At 37.0% G+C, this 21103-nt stretch overlaps 1 protein-coding gene across 5 annotated transcripts in view; it reads right to left on the bottom strand.

The window, feature by feature from the left end:
- Nucleotides 1-21103, bottom strand: part of RABGAP1L (RAB GTPase activating protein 1 like) — a 739959-nt gene that overhangs the window by 266676 nt on the left and 452180 nt on the right. For all 5 annotated transcript variants that reach the window (XM_049868622.1, XM_049868624.1, XM_049868625.1 and 2 more), the window contains 2 exons: nt 17756-17881; nt 15138-15281 (listed from right to left, as the gene is read on the bottom strand). In XM_049868622.1, the coding sequence (XP_049724579.1) occupies nt 15138-15281; nt 17756-17881 (270 nt within the window). The remainder of the gene's footprint in view (nt 1-15137; nt 15282-17755; nt 17882-21103) is intronic.

The following is a 21103-nucleotide window of genomic DNA, read 5'->3' as shown; positions in this document are numbered from 1 at the left end:
TCCTGGTGGATTTGAACTGCGGACCTTTTGGTTAGTAGCCATAGCACTCAACCACTACACCACCAGGGTTTCCTACTAATAATATGTACAAAAAAAAAAGATGGGCGTTAAGTGTGGTTTGTTCTAACTCGAGTACACTGTAAGTTGGGAACTTCCTGCATATAATGACAAATGATACCAAGGGTCTCAAAACTGAATACGACTATTAAATTTTAGGAGCTGGGTAAAATTTAATTCAGCCATCAGATGAGATAAGACAGAATTTTTCCTCCTCTCTCATCTCTTTCCTGGGATATGACACATACCCCCTTTTCATTTTGGGACTGGGCACATACTCAGCTAGGGTAACAGAAGAGGGTCTTCTGTAACACAATTCTAAGCAGGGAAATAAGGTAGAGATTCTTAGGAACAAAGTTACACCAAGAGGAAGTCATCTTGGCTGAGGAAAGTGTCTGATTATCTCGTAGATAATAAATCCCATGAGCTGTTTTCTCTCACTTCGTTTTCTAACGTGGCTGGATCTGAAACTTCTCCAGGCTAAACCTACGTGAAACCAAATAACCAAAACCCAAGTCAAAGAAGAAAAGGGTAGATTCCAGGGCAAAGGAGTGAAAGTAGATGGTAAAAGGAGAGTCTGGGGAGATAAATAAAAAGAAAGGATGCTTCAGAGAGATAGATTCCCTGAGGTAACAGGAGAGGGGTGGCTGAAAGCCTAGAAGTGCCTCTTGAGGAGTAGGTGGGATAGGTAGAAGAGTGTAGAGGAACCCCACCCACCCTACTCATTTTCCCACCCAAGATGAATTCTGTGCAGAATACAACCGGTGACTTGACTTGGAGAAAAGAACTACTCTATACATCCTTCAAGATTCACTAGTGTAACTAATCAGCTAACGGTGGGTCTTCTTGTTTTTTCAGGCCCTTCTGAAATCAAAAAGATGATTCTCAGAGAAGATGATGGATTTGGAAGACTTCAGTGTGGTACACTACCAGACATAAACTGAAAGCAAATGCAGTGATTTTTAAAAATATATATAAGAACTAGATTCACAATTCTAGATAGGTGAATAGCCAGGATGACATCTGGCTTCTACAGGCCTGAATATCTAGTGTGTTGCAAGGTTTACTCATGGTATCTGAATACGTTCAGCATTATTAGTTCTAACCCATAGTCACTTATTTTAATCTGTTTGTTTTTTAAGTTGAAAGCTTATTATTAGCTAAAACATGCTTTGATCTATTTAATAGAAAAAAAGAGGGTCCTTAAGCTAGAAGTCTTACCAGTATCCTGGATATCTATATTTCATCTGTTACAAAGAGTCAAATATTGATAAATAATCTTTTAAAGAGATTTACAGAGTAACAGAGATTCTGAACCCTAAGAATATACTAATTTTCTCTGTATTAAAGATTTTTATGGATAAAATGAACTCTTGCCTACCTGGCGATTAGCATAACCGAGACAACTGGTCAGAAGTAGTGTGTACCTACTTCATTGGAATGTTAGGAGAACTATAACATGACCACTAAATGCCTTAAGTAAGAAATAAGTACCAGGCTGTGAAGTGGCCCAAACTACAACTCAATAGGTCAAGAATTCATTGTACCATGCAGGAAATGGTTCTATTCAATTATGGCACTTTTCCTGGCATTATTCCTCAGCAAAGAAGAGCAAAATGGATTATACTTCTAGGACATGAACAAACTAGGACATGGACAACAAGCAAAATGTCAAGTGGACTTCTAAAACATTTAGAGCTTCTGAAAGTTCTCGTGAGACAATCTGAAAAGCAGGAGACCAGAAGGTCCTATTACGTCTCCTTTGTAACCACTGCAATCAGCAATTCTAGTTCTGGTCGATGGATACTATGTGTTGAGATCTAAGTAAGAGGCCTTGGATAATAGAAGAAAAGCCAAGCCATTATTTGGTTAAAAATGCCAAACAATGGATGCTGATGGTAAAGTACCTAAAAAGGGCATCTGGAGAAGGAGCATCAGGAGAGGTAATCCAACATGAAGAAACCCTGCTGGACCAAACAGAAGGAACACCTGTGACATCATGGGCTGAGACAGCCAAATTGATGTAGGAAATTGATGTGACTTCAACCTTAAAATGAAAATAAATAATGGAGACTTCTTTAAAGAACAAAGACCATCTGTCTATTTACAGTGGAGATGAACAAGGATAAGCAAACTGCCTGTCATGTGAATTAATAAAAACAACTATTTCTGAACTGGCCAACAGACAGGAGGGAAGGGAAGGGCAGCAATCTCTTTGGAGAAGGTAAGAACAAGTAGGATAATGCATATAATTTTTTTAGTACAGGCTGTGGCACAGAGAAGCTAACCAATATTATGTTCTCAAATCTCTGAGACTTCAAAAGGGGACCCAGAAAGTTTATCAGCTTAATTTGGGGATGTATTAAACCAGGGTGGCAAAGGCAATTAACTGCTCCCCAGTACAAGGTCTCATTTTCAGTCTCCTTTCACTGATATTGTATGACAGCATCCCATTCTATTGTACAATCTAAATAAATTAGAAGCTGGGGAAATATTATTACTAACAATTGCAATGGCGCTCTTTAAATAAATATTTGTTTAGAAGACGCTTTCATAATCTAATTCCCAGAGAATAGGAAGCATTCAAATATTTTACATAGCTTGCAGATAATCATTAAAATAACTTACATAGGTCCAAGTGGCATGATGCCTTTACTCAAAACCCTATGTGCAAAGAGTGTACCGTGAAAAGGATTTGGAAAACCGTTAGACTTCAATCCTGCAGACCATAATTTTTAATATTCTGCCATATGTTATTTTTAAGCTCCTCCTTATTCTAATTAAATAAACAGCCATGGCTGAATAGCTTGTTTCTGAGATGCATTAGAGCTATACAAATATTATATTTATCAAATGCTTACTTACAATGTAGTCAGTGCTAAGAATTTTAGTCTATGAGCTATACGCACACTAGAAATGTTTTCTTGTGTCAAAACCACCAATGACCCTTTTTAGAAAATTTGCCTCTATCTACAGTCCCTGTTGAATGGACTGTTGGTCATGTGACTCCACCCCCAATTCTACCCATTACCACAGTATATGAGAGCTGGAAAACTGGCTTAACGTGCTCCATCCCTAGGTCAGCCTGTGACCTATGACTGTGTGAACTTGTTTTAAAATGTGAACACCATCAACCAGGTTCTCAGGAATTTTACCTAAAAGACACATAGAGATATTGTCAAGAGCTGTCAGTACTAGAGTTGAAAGGTTACACAGACTTGGAACTGAGATATTTTAGGCCCTGTGCAAAACAAAGCTACAAAGAAGTAGGTCAGAAGAGAAGGGAGAACATCTGATTCATAGAGAGTGATGAAAAGCAGTAAGATGAAAGAGCAGCCAGTACCTTGGACTTACTTTGGCACCTGCTCTTCCTGAAGCCGACTAGCTTGCCTTTTCCTGGATTCCCTCTATATTTATAATAAACTGCTACTGTACTTGAGCCGCTATGACTGCATTTGTTTCTTAAAACATCCTAACTAAAACAAGGAATTTCTAAAGATATTTATATTTTCTTTTAAAATTCAAGAACAAAGTTATTTTCAGCGCATGACTAGGACTTCATAAAAAGCTTTTAAATAAAGACAATAAAAGTCATTTTGTTCCTTAATTCTTCATTCTTATTTTCCTTCAACAAGTATTTCTTGTGTGCTTATCATGTGTCACATTAGATGCTAGGTATATGATAGTCTATCGAAAGAGACATTTCTTCCTTTTAGAAATTTATAATCCAGTAAGGGAAAAAGGCATTTAAAAAGTAATACAAAGTAAATCAATAAATAACCACCAACCACCTGGTGCTATCAAAGGGGGTTAAAAGAGGGACATACTTAACAATGGGTGTTCACGGCAAGCTTCTTAGAGAAAGGAACATTTAACCTTAGACCTGAATAAAGAATATATTCTAAACGGAAGAGAAAGAATACACAAAAGTTCTCAAACTGAAAAAATCTACTGTTCCAGAAACTAAAAGAAGGCAAGTGTTGAAGTAAGAAAAGGGAGGCCTGGCAAAGAAGCAAGGGCTAGATACAGGTCAAGTGAAACAGTGTGAGTTTTATTCAACGGGAGACCACTGAAGGATTTTCAGCAGGAGATTGACATGATCTGATACGTGTTTATTAAAAACCTCTGTGGATACTGTGGAAAATAATAGAATAGAAGGGATAGAAGGACAACTGAGAAGACCAGTTGGGAGGCTACTGAATAGGAGATGATGCTGGAACTAATACACATAACAATTCAATATAGTGAATTACTGAACAGGTCCAAGGTACATGAAGTCTTTGAAAGTCTTCAAAGTAACTGGGTCCCATTTGATTGAAACAAAATACCATTTCTATTTTAAGCAAAAAAAAAAAAAAAGCCTATATTTTAAAGAACTAGGTTTGACATGCTCATACCCCCATTGTTCGTCTCTCATAATTATTCCACCCTCCGAGTTTCTTATTTAAAGTTACCAATATTGACCTTAAATGTTCCCAAGAGTATCAAAGACTGTTTCTAGAACAAACTTTGTCAAGAAATTACAATCCTAGCATCGCCAGAATAAAGCATGTAGCAATAACCTTCCCGAGGCACTCCATAACAATATCATCTGCTTCCAAGGTGCCCCCGAAACAGAAGCTGTAAAACCAGCCATCCTTCACTCTCACCACTACATTAAACGAGAACATGTAATCAATAAAACTTACCTCCAGCTGATTCATCAGCATAGTCTGTTGCCTCTACATCTGAGCTGTATCCAGAATTCAATTATCTCCCCAATACCACTATCTTGGTCCAAGCAGCCATCATCTCCCACCCAGATTGTTGCAACTGCCTCCTAACCGGTCTCCTATATTAGCTCCCCAACAGTCTTTTCTCGAAAGTGCAACCTCAGTATGTAATCTGTATAAAATATACGTATCAGATCATGTCACTCCTTTACTCAAAACCCTCCCGTGGTTTCCCATCTCAGCCCAGTAAACCGATAATAATCAAAGGTCCTTTTTTTACATAGCACTTGTCACCTTCTTATATACTATACAATTTACTTATATAGTCATTTGTTTGTTTTTTCTACAAGAATAAAAGCTTTATGATGGCAAGAGTTTTTATCTGCTTTTTCTTTACTGTTGTATCCCCAAACTGAAATACTGCCAAGCATTTACTAGGAGTTCAGTAAATGTTTGTTAAATAAATAAATGAATGAATGAATATTCCCCTGAAAGTCACAGGAAGCACAGACAATGGTTCTGCCATTTTAACAAATAATTTCTTGAGATTTCTGTCTCCCTCCATAATTTTAAAAGTAATAAAAACACAACAAAGGGCTCTAAGACAGCTGATACAAGAACCATGAAGACCCTTGTCCTGGTGGTCTACTCCCGTAAAGATTACAGCCAAGAAAACCCTATGGGGCAGTTCTACTCTGTCACATGGGGTCACTATGAGTTGAAATTGACTGGAAAGCACTTAAAAATAACATAAAGTGGGAAAGAAGCTGGGGCCAAAAATGGGCTTCTGGAGAGAGACTTTTTTCTGCTTCTGATCATTTCTGTTGAAAGCAAAACTTTAAAGTAGCCTACAAATTTTTTCTTCTGGCTAGTCAAAGCACTTTCTCTACGCTTGCGGCCAATTACCAAGCTAAAGTTTTCAGAAACATTTATTTGTTTAGAGGTCTTAATCTTGTTATAAAAGGAGCCCTGGTCGCACAATGGTTAAGCGCTTGGCTGCTAACCAAAAGGTCAGTGATTTGAACCCACCAATTGCTCCTTGGGAGAAAAGACCTGGAGACATGTTCCCACGAAGATCAAAAAACAAACAAACAAACAAACCCATTGCCATCCAGGCGATTCTGATTCATAGTGACCCTATAAGAAGGGGTAGAACTGCCCCATAGGGTTTCCAAGGCTGAAATCTCTATGGCAGGATATTGCCACATCTTTCTCTTGCAGTGCAGCTGATGGGTTCAAATCACCAACCTTTTGGTTAGCAGCCTGATTTTCAAAAGTTCATTTTACGTCACTTCGCTTTTACGAAAGACCTACATAAGTACCTGTTTTCCCTAACTGAAATACAAAGAGGATTTTTGCTTTTATGAAGAAAAGGCGTTAAGTGAATATAGTGCTCAGCGTTTGTTTTGCAGAGAGCCCTTAAAGAGGCAGCATGCACCTCGAGCAGTGACAGCAGTGTTGCCAAGCTCCTTCCCTGTGAACTACACTCAGCATCTCAGCATCAAGCTGCCATAGCTTTGAACTGTGTCTGTTAGCATCTGTGCTGCATCTCGATTTATTTTGGGCATCTGTTAGTAAGAAGTGTTCCAACATCTTGATTGTATCAGAAAAGGTATCAGTATCAGAAGGTATCGAAAAGCCTAAGAGAGCTCCTCAGGGTTGTATGTGTTATTTGGTATGATTCGGTAGGTTATTTTTTGCGTCTGGGAACACTCAAAAATTCTTTCCCATATAAAATCATTGGTAATTGCTTCTTTGCTTTACACCATTTCGGTGTATGAAAGGTTTCATAGGAATGCTCTACTTTCAGATAGCAGTGGAAACCTGTATTATTGTTTGTGGGAAGAGAGAAGGCAAAGATGGAGAGTGTTACACAATGACTCCACTCTTCAGAGAACAGCTTCAGAAAACTGCCTTGAAAGGGAATTATACTTGATGGTATTTAATCAGGTAACTGTCATTTTTATTTCACCATCCTAAGAAAGAAGTAGGAAATACACCCTAATTTGAAGGGTCAATGATTTCCTTAAATTTCATGAAATACCAAGTTACTATATAAAGCTGAATATATTTGATACTCTAAAATTGAACTATCTGGCAAGAGTCAACTTCAAACACTAGCTGTCAGTTACCCTGTCAAGGCTAAAAGAAATACTGGAGCTTTCCTTGTGTCTTTTGACAGAAGGTAGAGGGGAAGAAAAAAAATCACTTTTAGAGAACTACTTGAATCACTGGAAAAGGAAATACAATTAAGTCCCATTAAGGCCAATAGCTAAAAAAAAAAAAATCTGTTTTTAGCAAAAAAGCATCTCAACTAGGAGCAACAATAAGAAAGTAGTTAGAAAGCTAATAAAGAACCAACAGCTAGCTAACCAACCCTCTATCTCTGAGGTCAGCTGGTTAACTGAAGAACTTTAGAAGCAATAAAAGGGCTGTAAAGGTAGATAGAGCAAATGGAGAGTAATGCTATTATTAAATTGAATATTTACTATGCAGCAAGAACAGTCAGGAAATCAAAAGACACATTGCACTGGGCAAATCTGCTGCAAAGGACCTCTTTAAAGTATTGAAAAGCAAAGATGTCACTTTAAGGACTAAGGTGAGCCTGACCCAAGCCACTGTATTTTCAGTTGCATCATATGTATGTGAAAGCAGGACAATGAATAAGGAAGACCGAAGAATTGAGGCCTTTGAATTGCGGTGTTGGCAAAGAATACTGAATATACCATGGACTGCCAGAAGAACAAACAAATCTGTTTTGGAAGAAGTATAACCAGAATGCTCCTTAGAAACGAGGATGGCGAGACTGTATCTTATATACTTTGGACATTTGTCAGGTGGGATCAGTCCCTGGAGAAGGAAGTCATGCCTGGTAAAGTACAGGGTTGGCAGAAAAGAGAAGACCTTCAACGAGATGGATTGACACAGTGGCTGCAACAATGGGCTCAAGCATAACGACAATTGTGTGTGAGCATGCCACAGGACTGGGCAGTGTTTTGTTCTGTGGTACATAGGGTCACTATGAGTCAGAACTGACTGGACAGCAGCTAACAACAACAACAGAACAGTGCTAAGCACTTTATATCCATAATCTCACTTAATCCTTACAATAAACCTAGGAGATAGTTTATCAGTAAAATGAGGCTAACAATACCTAAGACTTAGATAAATCAGGTCACTCGAACAAGGTGATCCAGGATGGGTTGATTAAAAAGCCCAGTATCTTTACTATGATGTTATACTGTCTCTCTGTTGCTTCTTCTCAAATTAAACACTTTGTTGGATTTTCCCCATCAGGGAAACTTCTCTCATATAAGCACAAAAATGATTCAGCTCTTATGCCTAGTCTGCTCATCAGTATGCAATTACATAGATGAAGTAAATGACTTTAATCCCCAAATGTTTCATTTTGTTCCATATTCACGAGCACTAATCTGATCCAAGACATGCCATCTTTAAAAAAAAAAAAAAAAAACTGGCCTTGATCACAAGAAAAACCATTACTCAGTAAAAACAACTCAAAGGTAATGGTCATATGTACTTTGGAAAACTGTATGCTAAGGCTGAGTATATGCACATCCAAACTCAGCAATTCCACTCCTGGGGTATGCCCATAGAAGCGCATACATATGTTTCCCAAAACACAACTTCAAGAATGTTCACAGCAACACTATTCATAATAGCACCATGCTGGTAACCATCCAAATGCCCATTAAAAATAGAATGGAACAATGGATAAATTGTAGTGTATGCACACAGTGGAACAAATAAACTTTACCTAGATGCAATGAGGAGTCCTTGGGTGGTGGAAACAGTTAAGCACTAGTCTACTAGCTGAAAGGTTGGTGGTTCAAACCCACCCAGAAGCCTCAGAAGATAGGCCTGGCGATCTGCTTCTGAAAGGTCACGGCCTTGAAAACAATATGCGGTGCTCTACTCTACACACATGGGTCACCCTAAGTTAGAAGTTACTCAAGAGCAACTAACAACAATGACAACAACAGATGCAATGATATGGATGAACCTCCCAAACATGATGTGAAATGAAAAAAGCTAAATACAAAAGAGGTATGAGTTCATCTACACAAAGTTTGAAGACGTGTAAAACTAATCTATGTTTATATCTATTTAAGTTAGTATAGTGATCATCCTGGGGTGGGTAATGACTGAAAAAGGGCAGGGGGGGAGGTCTTCTGGAATACAGATAATATTCTGCCTTTTTTTTTTTTAATCTGGGTGCTGGTTACATTAGTACATTCGCTTTGTGAAATATCAAGTTGTACACTAATCAGTGCACATTTTCCTTTATTCTATTATACTTCAATAAAAAATTCTTTACAAAGCAGTGTTCTATTCTTGGTAGGTGAATAGCACAATATTTACACTGTACTTGTTAATACTTTTTCTTAGCTTTTTTCTTAATCTCTTCACACAGATATAGGCAGATATGAAACACAGAAGACTTTGTTCTTTTTAAAAAACTGATTTGCATTTAAATTACTGGCTAAATGACAATCTACAATGAGTTTCATTTATCTCAATATAATACAATGTATTTTTAAATTCTAGTTTCAAATCCTGTTGCCATCCACCTTCAACTAAAGAATGGTGTTAACCCAAGTCATCATAAACTCATCTTTAAGTAAATATCTTAAATAAAACTATTAAAAACTTAGAGGTTTTCTCAAGAAATGATTTATACACAGAAAAAAAAAACTTATGATAGTTATGAGGGAGGGGAGGGCCAGGGAAGGAAAATCACTAACTAGATGGTAGACTCACATTAACTTTGGTAACGTGAAAGACAATACACAATACAGGGGAAACCAGAACAACTTGGCAAAGGCGAAGTCATAGACGCTTCTTAGATGTATCTAAACACTTTGAGGGATCAAGTTACTGGGGCTCAGGGCTGGAGACCATGGTCTCGGGGGATATCTGGGTCAACTGGCATAACATAGTTCATAAAGAAAATGTTCTACATCCTACTTTGGTGAGTAGCTTCTAGGGTCTTAAAAGCTTACAAGTGGCCGTCTAAGATACATCTGTTGGTCCCATCCCACTGGCAGCAAAGAAGAATGAAAAAAACAATGACACAAGGAAAATATTAGTTCAAAGGATTAATGAATCACATGAACTACGACCTCCACCAGCCTGAGACCAGAAGAACTGCATGCCACCACCAACCACTCTGACAGGGATCACACTAGAGGCTCCTGGATAGGGTGGGAGAAAAATGTAGAATAAAATTCAAATTCACAAAAGAAGACCAGACTTACTGGCCTGACAGAGACTGGAGGAACTCCCAAGACTGTGGCCCCTGGACACCCTGTTAACTCAGAACTGAAGCTACTCTCGAAGTCCACCTTTCAGGAAAAGATTAGACATGCCTATAAAACAAACAGTAACACACAGGAGGAACATATTTCTCAGTTCAATTAAGTGTATGAGACCAACTGGGCAATACTTGCTCAAAAGCAAAGATGAGATGGCAGGAAAGGACAGGAAAACTGGATGAATGGAAATGGAGAACCCATGGTGGAAATACGGAGAGTGCTGACACATTGTAAGGATTGCAGCCAATGTCACAAAACAATTTGATGTGTATAAATTTTTGAACGAGAAACTCATTTGCACTGCAAATTTTCACCTAAACCACAATAAAATTAAACAAACAAACAAACTTGGCAAGTCTATTAAAATTCTTCCCCTTTCTGCTGCTAAGTGGTCTTCCTATTCTTAGCCTCAGGATGAATGAAGAAATCCTTAAAAACATACAGCTTAGGAAAACATGACATGATGATATGCTTTCTAAGAGTAAGGTCTCAAACTCAGTGCCTTTCTTTGTCACTTTGCCATAGGAACTTTGAGCAAATTACTTTGCAGACTGATACGTTTATACCTTTTCTTTTTTTTTTTTGGTCAGAATGGTGAACTTCAAAAAGTCAACAATTTTCCATCTGAGAAGTTCTTAACCTTCCATTGGAACTAAACATTAATTAATAATCATCAAGATCTGAATTGTTTTCTTAAAAAGAAAGAATATGGCAAAAACAAATAACTATGGATGATCTATTCAAGCCTATGTTATCGTCTTCTACTCTTAGAATATTTTATCACATATGAAAGAATAGCTTTTGGTATAAATATTTAATTAACTACAAGAAGGAAAGGGGCAAAGAGAAAACACAGACATGTAGGAAGTAAAAGTTTATTCAAAATTTCCTGTACAAAATAATCCTCTGACAAAGATGAGTTAGTGGAAAAAATGAATATCCTGAAGCACACTACAGTATTGTTTCCAATAAAGTTTATTTTGAAAAGCTACTGTACTTTGTCAAGGGATGTCATCATTTATTTCCTTGGATAACATGATGCTGTGATTACAACCTACTCCCTATTTTAGAAAGCTGTGTGACTTCCTTAAACGGCTACAGAGTATAGATTTCACAGTAGGTGTTATGGATTGAATTGTGTTCCCCCAAAATGTGTCAGCTTGGCTAGGCCATGATTCCCAGCATTGTGTGGTGGTTCTCCATTTTGTGGTCTGACATAATTATCCTATGAGTTGTAAATCCTAACCTCTATGATGTTAATGAGGTAGGATTAGAGGCAGGTATGTTAATGAGGCAGGACACAATCTACAGGATTAGGTTATATCTTCAGTCAATTTCTTCTGTGATATAAAAGAGAGAATCAAGCAGAGAGGAGAGAAACCTCATAACCACCAAGCAAGAAGAGCCAGGAAGGGAGCACATTCTTTAGACTCAGGATCCCTGTGCTGAGAAGCTCATAGATCAGGGGAGGGTTGATGACAAGGACTTCCTCCCACAGCCAACAGAGAAAGAAAGCCTTCCCCTGCAGCTGGCACCCCGAATTAGTACTTCTAACCTCCTAAACTGTGACAGAATAAATTTGTTTGTTAAAGCTATCCACTCGTGGCATTTCTGTTATAGCAGCACTAGGTGACTAAAACAGAAGGGAAAGTAACATCTGTGATGCTCTTACTAATTTTAATGAACATTATGATCTTTCAAATGCTATGAATCACAGTTGACAAGTCATGAGAAGGCTTATAAGTTTAACTTTCGTATCCCTGTCATAAATATTGCTAATCTTCCTAAATTGCCATTAGAAATTCAAGTATCTTTAAGATGAAATTTCCTGTGAAATTGTGAGTGCAGATTTCAGAAGACCCACGGACAAGGCTCTGATGCCAGGTGTGATACCATGTAGGCAGAGACAACTTTAGAAAGTTACCACTCCAGTGAACTAAAGGAGGAGGCTACACTCTACCAGAAGTGGTGAGAAATCCCATTTAACTAGGATGATTACACATATTAATTTCATTTCCTTTTCTATAATGAACACTACAGAACCAATATGGGATGAAATTAGCTAAGCTCAATAAAAAATGTAAAGCAATGATAACAAATATTTGCAAGCATTTTTTTTACTATCTATCTTTCTATCTACCTATCTATCTAAAGCAAAAACTCCTAAAATGTTATAGCCCTACTCTATTTTTAATGAAACACTAAAGTCAGATAAGTATGCAGTGAATAAGACTTTTGAATATTTAAGAGTCTCTGGGTGGCACAAATGGTTAAGTGCTCAATTAAGCTCAGGAACTAACCAAAAGGCCTGCATCTAAACCCACCCAAAAGAGCCTCAGAAGAAAGGACTGGCAATTTGCTTCTGAAAGGTCACAGCCATAAAAACCTTATGGAGGACAGTACTACTCGGACACATATGGGGCCTCCATGAGTTGGAACGAACTTGATGGCAACTGATTTTTTAAACTGGTTATGAATATTTACCAAAGCTAACTCTTTTTTTTTTTTTTAACTTAGTATTCGCTTGTTTGAAGATTACAGAATTAAAAGAGGTGAATTTGGTTTTTACATTGGTATTGCACTAAAACAGGGGAGTCAGAACTGTTTCCCATGCTGATTTGAATAATCAGCCAAAGTGGAGTTTTCAGTAAAATTTGTATACCGTGATCACACCATTTTGACGGTGAATAAGGTTTTAGTTCCTAATTCTGCATTCTTCCTTTGTTAAATTTAGAAAGGTATTTTAGAAATTAATTTCTAAGTAAAACAAATAGAATTAATATTCTACGAATCAGATTCTATAGCACTTATACATTCAGGATTTGTGAGCCTATTCTGTATCCCTCTGCAAGTCAGCCAACTCTTCTTTGTCAAAGTATGCTTACAAACGTTTAAAAATCTTACACACTTATGAAATGCTCTGTGGCCTTCAAGCATTGCCACCTAGAGCCTTTGAAGAGCAAAAATCCAGCTATGCTTGCATATAAAACGGTTGTTATAGTAAGTTGAAAATCACACTGTTATGCTTTATACAGCTTAAACATTTTTTTTTGTTCTTAGAGTTATTTTTATACTTAAACTTCCAATTCTTAGGGAGACTAAAATGGTTAGACTTTTCTTTTTAGAAATAGAAATCTTTACGGAAAAAAAGTATAGTTACACAAAACGACTAAGATTGTATTAGGTTTATAATCATGTACATAAGCTTATACTTTTGATTACTCCAGGTTTCATTTTAAGACAGCTGTATTTTTGTGAAGGAGCCCTGGTGATGCAACAGTTAAGTGCTTGGCTGCTAAACAAAGGTTGGTGGTTTGAACCCACCCAGGAGCTCCACAGGAGAAAGGCCTGGCAATCCACCCCCATAGGTTACAAGCTAGAAAACTCTATAGGGCAGCTCAACTCTGTAACATGGGGTCGCTATGATTTAAAATGCGACTCAATGGCAAACATCAACAATATTATTTTTACGTAAATTTATACTCCCTTTAAGAAATATATACCTCTCATCCAGCAACCTATCACTTCTAAGAGTGTCAATCATTTTGATGGGCAAGATAAAATGTATTAATGTGCAATATTATGCATTTGTTTAAAAGAGCAAAATAAATAAATGAGCTAACTATGAAACTAAAAAGGATAAAATAAACAAATATAGGTATCTACGGAAATTTGCAAACAATTTTTGTAAAACTCTACCCATTGCTGTCAGTCAATTCCAACTCATAGTGACCCTAAAGGACAGGACTGAACTGCTCCACAGGGTTTCCAAGGCTGTAAATCTTTATGGAAGCAGCAGCCACATCTTTCTCCCTCAGAGTGGCTGGTGGGTTCTAACTGCCAACCTTTTGGTTAGCAGCCAAATGCATTAACCACTGTGCCACCAGGGCTCCTTGAAAAAGTCTACTGTCTAAAAATATATGACATAAAAGCTTTAGCTTATCACTTCTTTTATCATCTGGCAAGAACCTCAAACATCATATACAGACAGGTATTTTATGAACTGAAGATAAAATTACTATAAAAATCTTATTTCTTTACTTTTGTAGTATAATGCATTAATATTAAAAAAAAACATGATTCCAAACTCATTTATTTAACTTTAAAAGTCCTATATACAGGTAGGCCCCTGACTTACGACATATTTGAGTTACAACAAACTGCACTTAGGACCGTCTGTTTTTTTTTTTTTTTGTGTATCTTATCATTAGTAATATACACTACATATTCTAAAGCCAAACCCTTTGCCATAGAGTTGATTCTGACTCAGAGCAACCCTAAAGGACAGCACAGAACTGCCCCATAGGATTTCTAAGGAGTGACTGGTTGATTGAACTGTCGACCTTTTGGTTAGCAGTTGAGCTCTTAACCACTGTGCCACTGGGGCCCCCCGTACTACATATCACTAACGCTGGATTTGCTGATGGTATCATTCTCAGATGTTCACTTGCAGATGTTCAATTGTTATGATTTACTCTTCAAAACACTGCCGTACAGCAGGCTATGGCCTGGTCTACAACGACTTGTGTGTTTTCTTATGTATGACTATATTAAAATAGATCCGTAAGTTCATATGTAATGTTTTCAACCCCCAAAGAAAAACAAAGATCAGATTTATAAAGATACTGATAATAAAAGGCAATAATAACGAAAATTAAAAAAAATATATATATTAAACTTATATCAGAACCGACTCACAACAGAATTGTTGGAACGGAACCCCATCGTAAGTCGGGACTCCCTGTCCTGGTAATACATTATTACATAGTTACAGGCTTATTATGAATTTATTATTTAAGTTTAACCACCTCATTTTACTTTCTAGGAATTATGTATGCCTTAATTCCTCACAAATAATAAAATTACAATTAACATAAACCCAACAATTAACATAGTGCTTACTAAACATTCAAACAGAATTTTTTGGTCAGTGAGTACTTATAAAGTCACAGGAACAAGGAAAACGGTAATCACTTTAAGTAGAAACTGTGTTCTATTTTGGTTTAGGTATGAAAGATTAGAGTCACACTACCTCACAAAGCAGCAAGTCAATGATGTGGAAGACCATGCAGAGAGGAAACTTGGCAGTGAAAAGAGTGAGAAACCACTGGGATGCATACATATGAGCTTCCAGGTTCAGATCACAAAAATGGCTGTGCAGGTCTGGTAACTGCTCCTAAAAGTCAGAGTGGAGAAATTAAGAGAACGAACGCTAAAGCTTTATTTTTTGCCGCAACTGTAATTTATGCCAAGCTTTCTATGATCACTCTTTCGATTCAGTCCAGCATTAGTTGCATTTTATGTAAGTATACCAAAGTGTGACGACAGGAAATGGGGACTGGGGATATGACAGATAACTGGAGAAAATAAAGACAGACTCGTTATGAACAAATAACAAAGATCACCCCTTGCTCACTTGACTGTTCTTGTTTCTCAGGAAATGCTCCCTCTGACAGAACGCCTGCAGTCTAATATTAGACTTCCATGACGCCAGGGAGAAGCCAGCCCTTTCAGGGTTCAACTCCTAACTAGTTAGGAAAGAAATGTATCTTCTCTTTGGAGACCATCTGATGTCAATAACATTTGGGGTTCTATGATATCATCTCAGTACATTTTGGGGGCACTTGGAAAAAACCTCAAAACATAACCAAACTTTTAAAAACGTATCTCCGGCATACTAACAGTGGCAAAGCACAGAAATTGTGCAAGTGTATAATGTGTGAAATTGGATGTCTCCTTAATGCCTTTATGCTAGCTTTATTTTTCCCCAAAGCTAAAACCAAATGATATTTCAAAAGCATGAACGGCCAAGAACAAAGTATTAGCATCCCTATTTCCATAACTGAAAAACAAAGGCAAAGGTATGTAAAAGCCCAATCCAGTTTTGTTTTCATAAGCAGACACAAAAACAAAACAAAAAAACTATTTCTTGCACAAGGTGCTCCCTTTGAAAGATGTCCACCCGGTACTTTACATAATAAAAAAAAAAAATTTTTTTTTTTTTTGATGTCTAAAATGGTTGTCCGGTTAACAGACAAAAATATGGCTGGGTTTCTTCAAAGTACCAAACACTTGCTCTTCATTATTCAAGTACATTTATTTGACTTTGAAAGTCCTTAGGAATACAGACCTTTGAAGAAATATGAACTTTTATGTAGGAGTGAAAGACCCCAAATACTTATTTGATAGAATTAAATCTTTTAAAAATAGCCTATTCCTTTTAAAGTCCATAGTCACCAGATTCTTCTATACAGTTTTTCCCCCTCAATGCCCCTCTGTCATTGTCCTTACAGCTTATTTGCCATTTCCTTCTCTCTATTTATACTTTCCTTTTAAGGTCTTTTTTTTTTTTTACTATCATACATTTCCTTCTCCCAGTAAAGCTGCTTCTTGACCTTACTGTAAACTCTCAGTCCTTAAACTGCTGTTCTTCTGGTCTATTAGTCTCCTACTGGCTTCACGTTCCTCTTTTGATACCTATGAACTTGCTGACGGGCCATGTCAACGAGCTCTCACCAGCATCTTCTACTCCCTCATCCCACTTTCTTCCCTAACTATTTTACCTTTCCCTGGCATGGAATTAATGAATACATACATTGCCTTCCCATTTCTCTCGGTTTCTAACACCCTTGCAGATAATGTCATATTAGTTGAATAGATCCACTGTAAATTTAAGATTACCAACCTGAGTTAGAACTTCAAAACCACTCAACAAACACTTTTGTCAGCCCTAGTCAATAACTTTGCCTCTGTTTGCAATTTTTTTATTATGTAATATTTGATGCATATAAAACAATATTTCTCGTACTTATACATTTACACATACATATACACATAGAGGTTATAAGCACAAAAACATTGTTTGAGGTTAGGAAATTATATGGAGAAAACTTTAAAATATGTCCCTATATTGGTGGTGTTTTAGGTATTTTTAACTCTTATTGATATTTTTCTGTTTTTTCCATGTGTTCTCTACATGTGAACTGAAATATGGTAGTGGTGTTAACTAATATGGAGAAAGCTCTTTGTTAGGCCACCACACAGCTGTCACTTTGTCCTGCTGTGGTGGCTTGTATGTTGCTGTGATGCTGGAAGCTATGCCACCAGTATTTCAAATACCACCAGGGTCACCCGTGGTGGACAGGTTTCAGCAGAACTTCCATACTAAAACAGACTAGGGAGAAAGACCTGGTAGTCTACTTCTGAAAAACACTGGTCAGAGAAAATCTTATGGATAGAAGTGGAATACAGTACTGGAAGATGAGCCCCTCAGGTTGGAAGGCACTCAAAGTACAAGTGAGGTATTTTCAATTTTTATTCAATTTTATTCAGTTTCTGTAAATATCATCATTCCTCTACAAATAGGACACAGCAATGTCTTCACTGACATAACACACTACACCCTCACTTCAAAGTGTATTAAAATTGAATATTCAAATTGTGAGATTATTTAACAAAATAGTCAAATTGCTAAATAAATATATTATGATATTAAGACCAATGTAACTACCGGTCAGGAACCACATCTATTTACATTTTCTGTGGTATTCCACTAAACTTCATGAATGTATTATTGCTTATCAACTCCAGCAGGCTTTTTATACAACTCATCAGATCCCTGAGTGATTAAAGTTCCTAATTATTATTTACCTGCATTAGTCTCTCCAACTGATAGAATTTGCAATGAAGATCTTCAAAGTTATTTTTGTAGAGGTCTCGCAAACCATAGTCATACATGATTTTCACCAAAACACAGAATGCTTGTTCCTCTGGCATCTATAGGGAAACACATATATAGAACATGATTTTGTGGTATTTGACCAGAATGTCAGAAAAGGTCCTTCATGTTATCAGTCCTCAGAATTAATAGGTGAAGCCCTCTAATGAATGAAACCATCCCTTTGCAGAGGATGTAAGTAAAATTTGTGCTCAAAGCTTCCAGTCTCCTCACTTGGAGTGAATCTCCCTCCCTCTTTTGCTAATTGTAATCATCCTGTCATTCATTCATTAGGTTGTCTTAAACAATAGGTAATTCAGATACATGGGTCAAAAATCAAAATAGTGTAACAGGATACAAAGGTAAAAGTCTCATTCCTACTCATCCCTATGTATACTAGCCCTGTGCCTGCCCCCACTGCTTTGCATAGCCTCGTAACTATTCTTAATAATTTTCAGCTTGGAGTTGCTTCATTCCAGTTTGAACCCCTGCTGAGAATCTGCATTTCTAACAAGTTTCCAGGAAGTCCTACCTAAGAATTGTCTGGGAATCTTGTTAAAATGTAGATTCTGATTCAGTATATCTGGGGGTGGAAATGCAAATTCTTAGCAGGGGTTCAAACCAGAATGAACTACTTCAAAGTCCTAATGATTTGTCATGTATCTTGCCAGTGTTTCTTATGCAAATAAATGAAACTACATTTATTATTTTATTTTTCCCCTCTCCTACATAAAAGATAGTATCCCATATACATTGTTATACATCTTGTTTTTTTTTCTTTCTTAACAGTATAATTTGGAAATATTTTCATCTCAGTACACAGTTGCCTCTATTATTGTTATTTTTTTAAACAGCTAAACAGTATTCTATTATGTGGATATACCATAGCTTATTTAAGCAGTTTCCTATTAATGGATACTTGGGTTGTTCCTAAGCGATCACCAATAGCTGCAATAAACAATCTTGTATATGTGTCATTTTGTAGTTATGCAGGGGTAGAGGTAGGACAAGTACCCAAAAGAGGGACTGCTGGGTTAGAGGACAAATGTGTTTTTAATTTTGATAGTGTCCTACTGTCCTCCTAGAATTTTCTTGCTATTGTTACTTTTCTATTAAAAAAAAAAAAAAGTTTTCAGGACAAAGTCTCATGAGCTACTATCATTAAGATTTAAGTGACCAGTAAAATCTAATGTATCAGCCCCCTTAGAGGCGCTTTTATGAAGCCTGAAGTCAAAGGAACAAATTTCTAAACTGCGGTATTGATAAGTCAAAAGAATTTGAAGAGAAGAACATACCCAATACCGTAGATATCACACCAAGCAGACCTAGAAAGCTATTGCCCTTACTCAGTGTCTGGGGATGTACCTATTAAGTAAAAATCTACTTTAAATGTCACTTCTCTGAAAGTCTGAACTTGGTTGATTTTAGTATTTGATGCCTTTGTTAGACTAACTTCATGCCTGAATAACTGAATCAAATAGGAAATACAATTGTTTAAGTTCCTATGTAAACTGGCCACTTCTATTTTTTTACTTACAAGCCATGAAATACCTAAATTAGTTAAATAAACTCTTCTAAAGCTAAATAAGTACACTTAACTGTTATCATTTTGATTCTCTAAATATTTGCTTATTTCTTTTTTTTAATCAAGGAATTGTTTTTTTCAATCTATGAGCTTTTTCAAACTCTTTGGTCTTTAACTCCAGCTGTTCAAGCCAGCAAACATTTTCCAGCTTCTGTTCAGTTATTTAGACTATAAATATACTGTATTCATTACTCCTTTAGCAACTATATTATTGAAGCCTCCAAAAAACCAAAACCAAACCCACTGCCATCGAGTCAATTCCGACCCATAGCGACCCTATAGGACAGAGTAGAACTGCCCCATAGAGTTTCCAAGGAGCGTGTGGCGGGTTTGAACCGCTGACCTCTTGGTTAGCATTGGTAGCGCTTAACCACTACGCCACCAGGGTCAGGTGACACTTATTTGCACATGGTTTACAGTACTTCTCTTACCACCAAACTCTAGCCATCTTCATGCCCCCGCCCCACACCCACAGATCTCTACTCAAATGATGCATGAAAGAGCTGCTTGTGGGATAACTGTAATCAGCCTTAGAGAAACTCAGTCGCTTAGAGCTTCTCTTTCTGAGTGGATGGTGCGTAGCTGAATATTTTATCATCTGGTTGGGTTGCAGTATTTTATGAAGGGGATCAAGCTTTATTTCCCTGAGTGTGGTAAAATCTTTCAAGGTATAATTACATCCAGTCATTAAGCAAATGAGATGCACTACGGGCATTGTGCTAGACCCTGAGGCAACGGAGTGGGGTCTGTCCAAAGGAGTTCCCTATCTGCTAGAGGAAGAGACTAGTAAATGGGCATCTCTACTTCAGCTTGATAAGGACTGAGAAGTCCTGAGATAGAGGAGTTGGATGTGAGGAGGCATACATAACTACAGTTAGGGTGCAAGTAGAGGAATGGCCAGAGATAAGGCTAAAGAGATGGGTGCAAGCCAGGTCAAGATAAATTACCAAGGATAATGACAAATGGGCACAAACTTATGCTTTGTTTTGGGGTATGAAGCTTAAATACCACTCTCTCTCTCTCTCTCTCACTCTCATACACACACACCCACCCCAATGTATTTAGTAAATTCTCTTCAGAAACAAAACTATTTGAAAGCCTAAACTTGACTCCTAAAAAATAAAACTTTTGAATATAGCTGACAATCCTGGCTCATAACTTCTACCTTTTAAAAATATAGTTATATTGGAGGTAGCAGTCTTAGATTTAGTATTTTTTATGTCTAGCAATATAGATAAATTTTGAAATTTTAGTTAACTTCACATGAAAATAGTAAGCTAAACCTACAAAATACCAGTCCAGCTGGTGGGGTAGAAATCAATACTGATTGTCTGCAAAGATTAAGGTCAGATATAATAAGCTCTTATGAGATCTCAGATATTATCTCATCATAAAACTGACTAAAATGAACTGCTGTGAAGACAGAAAAAGTTGCCAACAAAATAAGTGAAAAAGTAATGGGAAATATGTATAACCCTTTGGAAAATGGAAAGTCAACCTTCTTTTTCTATTTCAAAGACTAAACGGGATCTAATCGGCATGTTTAGTTAAGTTTCTCTTTCTTCAAATAATGTATTTTTTTTTTTTTTATCACTGGCAGAGACCGGGGTAAGCACACAAAAACTAGCAAAAATGTTAAAAGTTTTAAAACTAAAAACAAGCCTGTAAAAATATATAAAACGTAGTTAAACAACAA

The sequence above is a fragment of the Elephas maximus genome, chromosome 24 (assembly GCF_024166365.1).
Source record: "Elephas maximus indicus isolate mEleMax1 chromosome 24, mEleMax1 primary haplotype, whole genome shotgun sequence".
Classification (NCBI taxonomy): domain Eukaryota; kingdom Metazoa; phylum Chordata; class Mammalia; order Proboscidea; family Elephantidae; genus Elephas; species Elephas maximus.
Note: the sequence above shows the minus strand (reverse complement) of the source record. Positions and strands in the feature narration are given on the sequence as shown.